The sequence below is a fragment of the Spodoptera frugiperda genome, chromosome 2 (assembly GCF_023101765.2).
Source record: "Spodoptera frugiperda isolate SF20-4 chromosome 2, AGI-APGP_CSIRO_Sfru_2.0, whole genome shotgun sequence".
In the NCBI taxonomy this organism is placed as follows: domain Eukaryota; kingdom Metazoa; phylum Arthropoda; class Insecta; order Lepidoptera; family Noctuidae; genus Spodoptera; species Spodoptera frugiperda.
Window position 1 is genome coordinate 346,190 of NC_064213.1, and position 9,989 is coordinate 356,178.

At 40.6% G+C, this 9,989-nt stretch overlaps 1 protein-coding gene across 1 annotated transcript; it reads left to right on the forward strand.

Moving 5' to 3' along the window:
* The first annotated feature begins 15 nt into the window (after nucleotides 1-15).
* On the forward strand, nucleotides 16-5,861 carry LOC126911844 (putative inorganic phosphate cotransporter). The gene is made up of 11 exons (XM_050700821.1): nucleotides 16-198; nucleotides 603-727; nucleotides 1,707-1,886; nucleotides 2,302-2,440; nucleotides 2,977-3,194; nucleotides 3,572-3,721; nucleotides 4,221-4,353; nucleotides 4,692-4,816; nucleotides 4,978-5,097; nucleotides 5,367-5,511; nucleotides 5,750-5,861. The coding sequence occupies exons 1-11, from the start codon at nucleotides 189-191 to the stop codon at nucleotides 5,818-5,820; spliced, it is 1,416 nt and encodes a 471-aa protein (XP_050556778.1). The 5' UTR covers nucleotides 16-188; the 3' UTR covers nucleotides 5,821-5,861.
* The last annotated feature ends 4,128 nt before the right edge of the window (nucleotides 5,862-9,989 follow it).

Sequence of the window (9,989 nt, forward strand, 5' to 3'; positions counted from 1 at the left end):
TAGTCATTGATAAATTTCATATGACAGATCTCACTTGAAAATCCTCTGATAAGTTCTTCGAATGGAAATAAATTTATGTACCTTTTTTGGACAATTTTATATATTATTTACAATGATGACATAAGGCGCAGGAATATAAATATTTTCTGGATTAAGTTTGAGAAAGTTCCCTGATACACATAGTATAAATGTGTCACAGTAAGTGTGCACAAGTGCAGTAGATTATTTATTTATGTTTATTTATTATCGATAGTGATTTGGTGTCTTTAAAGTTCAAGGTCGAACAAAGACCAAAAGCCAATCTCAAAGTAATAAAGGGTAGAGTAAGAATTGAGAGTTTAAACAATATCATTTATGTTATAAATATGAATGTAAATAATTATATCACACTTGTTTGTAAGGAGCCAGTAGATGCGGGTGGTGGCTTGTCGTTCTACGTGGAGAACTAAGGGAGAGGTTTTTATTCAGCAGTGGACTTCCTCTGTGTGATAATAATGATGAGGAAATTTCTATTTCATCTTGTGACTATAAAAATGTTAATAATTTTGCTGTTGTTGTTGATCTGTACGTAATTACTAAAAGCGTATTTATTTCTATTGCAGATCCAAAGTTAGGAACTAGGCATGTCCAAGTGTTATTTTTATTTTTAGCACTAGCAATATGTTTTTCAATGAGAGTCAACATGAGTATGGCTATTGTTGCTATGACAGAAGACGATATCGATGGAGTAAGTTAACATAATATATTACTAGATAAACAGCCAAACATTTACTGCTTCGGGATCTATTAAAAGAATTAAATTATAATAAAAACTTATTTTATTGATAACTGAAAATAATTTTAAGCAAGGATGCACAACATCCGAGGGCTGGGCTCGCTGTCATCGCAGCGGTAAGTCCCCTCTTTGAGGAGTGGCTAGAGAGGCGCCACGGCGTCCTCACCTACCGCCTGACGCAGGTGCTTACCGGACATGGGAGTTTCGGTAGGTTCCTGTTCCTTATTGGGCGGGAGGAAACGCCCGGGTGTCATCACTGTGAGGATCGCCCGGAGGACACGGTAGAACATACGGTGGCGGTGTGCCCTGCGTGGGCTGAGCACCGCCAAGTCCTCAGGGATGTGGTCGGCGACGGCGACCTCTCGCGCCCGGCACTGGTTCAGGCCATGGTGCGGAGCGAGAGGGACTGGGATGCCGTCTCCTCCTTCTGCGAAGCAGTCATGCTAGCTAAGGAGGAGGCGGGGCGCGTGAGAGAACAAACCTCCTCACGCCCCAGCCGTCGCGAGAGACAGTCCGGGCGTCGGGGATCGCGAGACGATCTCCGGCCACCGTAAGTGCGGGCCTGCGGACGGCGAGCAAGGGTAGCTCACCGCCCGAACAGAACCAGACCCGTGCGTGCGGCGCGTCGCGTTCCGCGCGCGCCTCAAAGAGCCATCAGACCACCACAGATGGGGCCCAGCAGGGCTGATGCCTGATACGGAGCTGCGGACTACCTAGCGGGTATACCGGGGCTCCGGCTCGAAAAGCAGGAGAAGGAACGGGGTGGTTTTTAGTCAGTAAGAGTCTGACACTCCCTCTCGCCTCGCCCAAGGCGGGAAAAGTCATTGGACGATTTTCCCCCTCAAAAAAAAAAGGAGACCTTTAAAACATTAATTATATTAATATCATTTCTATTTTGTTGACCACTTTAATTTGTCTGTTTCTCTTTCAGTCCTTTGATTGGAGCATGCAAACTCAGAGCTATGTGTTAACCTCTTTCCTCTGGGGATACATTGTGCTCCAGATTCCCAGCGGCGCGCTGGAAGCTAGATATGGTGCCAAAGTGCTCCTAATGCTATGTATGCTTGTTAACTCTGGAATCTCACTAACGATACCCTCTGTTGCACGTAAGGTATCAACCAAGTTTTCTGTTTAAAAAAATATATATTCGAAATTAACTAAAAATAAAAGTTTACTCACATAAATATACTGAGAAAAGCTCCACTGATTTCGAGTCACAGAGAGACTCTTCCTCATGAGCAGCGTGCGCGGCGACGTCGCGTCAGTATAGTCACGTAAGTAAAACGTTATTTTTAGTTAACTTATATTCGATTGTATTCGAGAAATAAATATTTTATTTTAACAAAAGTCGTGGTTGCATTTATGGTACTGTAATCAAAATTTGAAATTACTAGAGTTGTGCCTAATGATAATCAAGTCATGTTAACAAAATAATATTTTGTTAACATGACACCTATATATTATATAGGTGTTTTTCCTAATAAAAACGAGCATAGATGATTAATATTGTTATGGATTATCTTCAGGCGCGGTGGACAGGGCTTTGTTTCTGTCGTGTGGTACAAGGTCTGGCTCAAGGATGCTTATTTCCCTCGACACACAGTCTCGTCAGCCGGTGGATCCCTATCAATGAAATGGGGATGCTAGGCTCTGTGGTATATGGTGGCAAGTACTCAAAGATTTAAACTTATAGAATAGGGCCCCAATCGAGCAGATGTATTATCTGATGGTAAGCTATGGACAATACAACAGATGGGGCCCAGTAGGGCTGATGCCTGATCCGGAGCTGCGGACTACCTAGCGGGTTTACCGGGGCTCCGGCTTGAAAAGCATGAGTAGGAACGGGGTGGTTTTTAGTCAGTATGAATCTGACACTTCTTCTTGCATCACCTAAGGTGAAAGAAGACATTGGATGACTTTCCCCCTTAATAAAATAAACTATGGACAACACTAGGAGATTTACTAGTGCACTGCGGTCTTTTGAAGGTTAGAGGTTTGGAGATTGGGTGATTGGAGATGAAGAGATTGTGGAAATGGGGATACCTATAACTACACTCACACAATGAAACACAAGAAAAACATTCACGTCGGTTTTATGTGAGGCCGTGGCATCACTTCGCTTAAGCATGGCTCTCTTACACTGAAATTAAATTTACATCTCTTGACTTGAATCGTAATGATATAACAATGATTCCTTTCAGGGACATTTCTGGGCACGAGCATGCAGTTGTTGGTATCTGGCTTTATTATACAACATTTTGGTTGGCCCACTATATTTTACGTCAACGGCACCTGTGGGACTGTTTGGTTTGTATTTTATATGTACTATGGATCCGACAGTCCTCAGAAATCTAATCTTATAAGTACTGAAGAAAAGCAATACATTCAAGCGTCAATGCAAATATTTGAGGAATCAAAGGTACCCATTGCTATACATTTGTGACATTAACATACAGACGGTTACACATCAAGCTATGCAATACCAGTTTATCATGTTCTCTCTTTCGAATGCCAGACTTTGTCTGGTCTCGGGTTCAATTCCCGGATCGAGCAAAGTATTATAGGACTTTTTTCGGTTTTTAGAAAATGTCTCAGTAGTATCACGGAATGTAGAATTGTGCCCAGTATATAGCAATAGGCTTACCCTCTATTATATGGGACTTATAACACAAATGGTGAAAAGTAGGTGTAGGTACATTGTATAGAGGATAAAAGGCTAACTGGATGTATAGCCGTCTGTACAATAATACTGCGTCAAAGTCAATTAGTTAATTAATTAGTTAGTTCTTTGGTTAGCTGAAGAATACTCCTTGGAAGATGATATTGACGTGTTGTCCTTTCTATGCGCTGCTGACGTCACATTGTGGACATAACTGGGGGTTCTGGACGCTCATCACAGAGCTACCGACGTACATGAATGATGTATTGGGCGTACACATTACACAGGTTCGTCGTTTTTTACGGATAATTGTAGTTTAACTAAGAATTATTAAGGCTTTGAAGAGCAGGCACTTCTATAAGTTTGAACTAATAAGAGGAGAGGTTCAAAAGGTTTTTTTGATTTGGAAACTTGTAAGTAAGACGGCAGCACGTAAACTCTTACATAATTATAGTATAGGTATAGCGTTGAAAGACTACCAAAGTTCCATCATCATCATCAATAGCCTGTAAGTGGCCACTGCTGATCAAAGGCCGTTTCTCATACGGAGAAGGTTGGAGCATTAATCACCACGCTTGCTCAATGCGGGTTGGCGATTTCAAACTTATAATCAACCCAGGTTTCCTCACGATGTTTTCCTTCACCTTTTATCAGTGATCTAAATAATCTTAGAAAGTACGCGGAAATGTTAAATTGGTACTTGCTATTGGTAGGTTTCGAACCCGCATGGGAAGGATAAACCTCATCAAAACTGTTTAACATGAACAATATGTTTTATAATTTCAGAATGGTCTTTTACTAGCGATCCCCTACATGACTCTTTATCTCTTGAGTTTTCCATTCGGATTCATGACGGACCTTGCAATGAAGCACAACTGGTGCAGCATCAGTGCTTGTAGGAAAATATGCAATTCTATTGGTTAGTGTTGGAACATTTCATTAGCAGTTATTACGATATTGCTGTCAAGTTTTTCAATGGGGGCTGCCAATATTTTAATTACTAAAGTGTTTTTGTGTTTTAAGCCGCTTAACGAGCAGATAGATCACCTGATGGTAAGCAATTGCCGCCGCCCATGGATACTTGAAACACCAAAAGCTTTACAAGTGCGTTACCGGCCTTTTGGGGGTTTGGAATTTAAGGGTTGTTGGGGAATGGGGGTTTGGGAAGGAGGGTAAATGGGCCTCTAGTAACCTTACTCACCAATAACAACGTGGTGAGCAATTACAACGCCATTCACTCAGAGTTTTTAATTGCAGGTGAGTTTGGTCCTGCAGTAATGCTTATAGTATTATGTCAGGTGCCTGCAGGTCACGTCACCCTAACTGTAGCCATGCTGTCCGGCGTGGTTGGCCTCAGCGCTGGACATCTCACCGGTATATGGGTAAGAGCTGTCTTTCTGATTTCCTTGAATATTATTTATTATATGCACGTAAAATTCTACAGAGATAGTCAGTGGGCGCTTATAGGCTGTTGATGTCACTTCATTTTGTTCTTTGAAACATTTTATATTTTACTATTGTAAATGTTTGTACTTTCTTCCAGCTGACACACATCGATATGACGCCTAATTTCGCCGGCAGTGTGATGGGCATCACCAACTTCTTCGCCAACATCACGGGCATAATCGCACCCCTAGTAGCAGGGGCTGTTATCGCAGATGAGGTGAGACACAAATTTGAACAACGTAATTATCTGACATAATATGGATAAAATGTACCTTTGAAATTATAAAAACAAAACATTTTTTTTTAATTCTTACTGCGTCTTGATTGTTTATTTATTTATTTATTGCACAATGTACAGACTTAAACGACTAATACATAACCCTGTTAGGGCGTAGCAATTTTATTACAGTAGGCAATTATTGTCCAAATTATTCGGATTCTATAATACATACACACAATAATATGTTGTAAATATTGTATCTACAGGACGATCCGAGACAGTGGCACACTGTGTTCTACATATCATCAGGCATATACTTCGTGACGAACTTGGTGTACATCATATTCGGCAGCAGCGAGGTGCAGCCCTGGAACGACCCTGACTACACGGCCACACCGACAGGCCCACAGAGTAATTTTATATATTCGTATTTAGAACTATTTAGTTCTCCTCTAATAATATCTGAACTTTAGTGTTTCGGTGTTTACATAGTTGTAGGTATCTACTGTAGATCCTGGGTTACAGGAGTTTTAGAAGATTTAGGAGATTGGGGCTAGCTTGTCCTAGGAAACAAATGTAACATTATTTCATATAACTGCTGTAGAACTATTTATGTATATTATATAATGTATAAATATTTTGATTTCAGGACAAATGCCGAGTGTAACGGAATTAAATTCAATAAGTCGCGTTCGTCGGATGTCTGCCGTCAGTATTTAATAGTGTATTTTTTTAATACAAATGAAAACTTACGAGAACTTTTTCATTTTATTTCTTACTAACTTGCCAGCGACTTTGCCCTCGTTCCCATAGGAAAAAATACCAAATTTCATCAAAATCAATTCTGCAATTTCAGCGTGATTGACGGATAAACATTCAAACATCCATACAAACAAACTTTCACACATATTCCAGTAAATAAAAGCAGGTTAGTGATTGGGTTGTTTATATGAATTTCCAAGTTAAGGTTTTATAATAAAATACGTGAAGTAGTTATTGGCTTCGTTTAAAGTCTATTAAACAATGCAACACATTTTGCAAGCAACTGAATATTGCACAGAAATAATAAAAAGCTATTTTATGATTAAACTGAATAAACTATAGTTTTTCCAAATAAAAACATATTTACAAATTGCCGCGTAAAAGCTTTTCATAAAATAATTGGAAGCCATAGAAGTAAACGTGGAAATAGAAATAATTTGTACATTTCAAATACACAGTTTTAAAGAGCAAAGTGTGATTGCACGAACTAGTATGTTTGGTAATTGTAAATATAGCTGAAAATGTTTTCATTGAATATTTTGAAACTAGCGGACGGCACACATCACATCAACAGCCTATAGGTGGCCACTGCTGACCAAAGGCCTCTTCTCACCCGGAGAAGGTTTGAGCATTAATCACCACGCTTTCTCATGCGGGTTGGCGATTTCAGACTTGTAATAGAAATTATAAGTCAAGATTACCTCATGATGTTTTCCTTCACCGTTTGTCAGTAGTGTCTATATAATCTTATAAAGGCATACAACTTGGAAAAAGTAACATTGGTGCTTGTCATTTATTTATAGTAGTTTATTTCCACAAAATGGTACGGATTGACTTCGAAGACAAAGATGAAAGGCATTCAAGCGCCGATTTCGACTCAGACACCATGGCTAGATTATAGGTTTCGAACCCACACTCTCACCACGACAAATTTATTAATTAAATAAGTTCGTTTAAATGAATAATGATGCAACGGAAGTCCTTTAATAATTAAATTTACTATCAGTCAGTATAAAATAGTAAGTTCCAGTAAAATATTTCTCTCATTTAATTTTCCTGAAAATTGTAATCGGATTTCACCTACGAGTACAAATAAATTCAAAAGCTGCAGTAAAAGACTGAAATAAAACGATAGCAAAATCTTTTTCAATGAAAACGTTGCATGTTTCATAAAAGGTTGTTAAAATAATTATTTTAATATTATTATAAACCTGTTTTCACCGTTTTATCAACAAAATGAAACTAGTATTTCTCTCTACTTAAGTAAGTTCTCTATTATCCTTCTCTTATTATTTCTTCATTATAGTGGTACAAGCTTCTGATGGCGGCCTCGTCAGCGGTTTAAAAAGTAGCCTACGTGTTATTCTAGACCATAATGTACCCATGTAATGCCACTGTACAATGTATACCCACTTTTCACTATTTATAAGTCCCATATAATTAGGAGTGAGCCTATAGCCATAATTATATGGGCCACAATTCCAAACTCCATGCTACTTCAGTAGTAGTAACTTTTGTTTTTTCGATGAGCCGAATATAATCCAGCAGTGCTTTCCCCAACGCGGGAATCTAACCTAAGACCCCTTGCCCGGCAGTCGCATTTGCGACCACTCGGCTAACGAGGCAGTCTTAAAAAGGGTATACAATTATAAATGTAAGGAAATAAAGTCATTTACACCCAAAATGTAAGTTTAATGTGTACTTTTGATCATATACTCAAAAGGCATGGTACAGTACATCAGACGGGTATCCTGGAAGATGGATCAGGGAAGTAATCCTTGGATTAAGTTAAGCTGGTGAGCCGAGTCCCGAGCGCCGAGTCGAGCCCTGCGTCCTGCTATCTCGGATAATTTCCCTAATCTATTCTGTTAACGTGCCGACAGAGACATCTAGTTTGGGAAATACATACTTTACTGCAAAAAGAATGGCATTTTGCTGTATGTAAAAAAAATTGCCGATAGCGAAATATTGAGGGTTCTTATAGAAGACAAGATCGTATCTTATAGTAATCATTACTATACGTTAGTATTGTAAGTCTATTAAATGCTATAAATCTTATTAATTTTATAAATGCAAATGTTTGTATGTATGTTTACGTAATCACGTCAAAACGTTCAATCGTGTCGTGGCAGCGATCCGATGCAGTCGTGTTTTCCGACGTGACTAATTATATTGGCTAACGGCGGAAGCCGCTACTCGACTTCTGATATGAGTCAGACACTCATAGCCAACGAACTGCTGGCGTTCTTGCTTTAAGCAGAAACTGGATGTGATGGACGAGGTGTCCGCCATCCAGATCTTTGCGCAACGAACTTCAGTGAAGAAGACTGCAGGCGCAGCTGCTAAGCTGCTTTTGTACAAGTCGCTCAACAAGTGCGACCAGATGGTGTCCCGCAGGCGTGAGACCAAGAAAAGCATCCAGGACATCATCACGCTGCTCAAGGAGACCGACCCGGATAAACGTGCCGACATTTGTGGCGAGGGATCTCAACAAGCTTCCTCCCGTAACTTTCTTACCACGTCGACGTGCCTTTTGAAGGACATCGTTGTCCTCAAGGCCAGCTTGGTGGATGTACAGAACAGGTTAGATGCATCCCAAGTTGCTGTTGCCGATTTGCGTAAGGAACTTAGTGATTTGCGCAACATGGTAACAGTAACTGGGTCACCAACGGCATCGAACGTAAACACGCGTCGCGGAGCAGCTGCTGACACATCGGCGGTCAGTTTCGCGTCAGCGGTTTTGTCTACACCACCGTCGTCGTCACCGAGGACTGCTGAGCAAGCTGAGTGCGCAAGTCGCGCACCCCGCCTGCCCGCTACCGCCCCTGCGGGGCCTCCCGCGCCCGCCGACAAACACACCGTACAGCTGACAAGTTGTGCAGCGCCAGCAAAAAAGTGTGTGAGAACGAGCACTCCTAGTGTTCTCAAACAGAAGCCCGTTCCCGAGAAGGAAGCGCCAAGGGCTGATGAAGATGGTTTCGTGACGGTTTAAAAAGAAATACCAAGAACCGCTGCGGCACAGGTTCCATCAAGGCTAACATCCCGACTTCGTGTCGCCCAGCCGAACACTCCCGTGTACATTTCCCGCCTTCACTATACCACGAAGGTGGAACATCGTGGAACGTGTGCCAGAAGACCCAAGTACAGGCTGAGAGTGCAGCAGTTGGAATCGAGCCGCAACGTCTACTTCAATTCGTTCGTGGTGCGAGTACGTGTTTTCTGCAGCAACGTCTTGGCGGAGGACAAAAGTTATAATATTCTGGCCGCAAGGAGTGGTGTTCCGACGCTTGCGGACAAGTGCCATTGACCGTACTAATAAAGTGCCCTAGGAAGTAATACTAAATAGTTATAAGTTTATATACTAACATAATCTGTTTTAATATTGCTTGTAATGTATCTATAGTATTTATAAATTTTAATGTATTAGTTTATAGTATTTGATATGGGCCTATGAAGCCTGAAATAAATGAATATGAATGAATGAATGAATGAAAATGGCTGAAGGGATCGGAATGAAATTTGGAACAGGAGTAGATTGTGGTCTGGAATAAAACAAATAATACTTTTTATCCCACAGGACTGCAGGCGAAGCCGCTGGCAGAACCCAGTAGTGCATATAAAAAAAATTGTATATTCTTACATTGCATCGGTCTATAGCATTTGTTATAAACACTTGATATTTTGTCGATGAATTAGGGGCAAACGAGCAGAGGCGTTACCTGATGGTAACCGATCTGTGCCGCCCATAGACACCCGCAACACCAGAGGAGTAACAGGTGCATTGTCGGCCTTTTAAAAAGGAGTACGCTCTTCTCTTTAAGGTTTGAAGGATTAAAACTGTAACTTCTAACTCTTAAATGTCTAAACGAAACAAGGTTAGGACCCGAAGACATAAAATATTGAGAGCAATACTTTGTGCAGTACGTTGCAGCAATCTCATTGCTCGAGATTGCATTGGGACTGCATTGGCGTTATCTATTCCTAAGTATGCTAATTTTAATCGTATATTGCTATCACTTCACTAGGGGATATTTATTTATATGTCGGTAGGTTATGTGTGTAGTACTTAAAAAGTAGTTATTGTTGTATGTGATAACTACTATTATATAGGTCTTCTAACTTCAGTG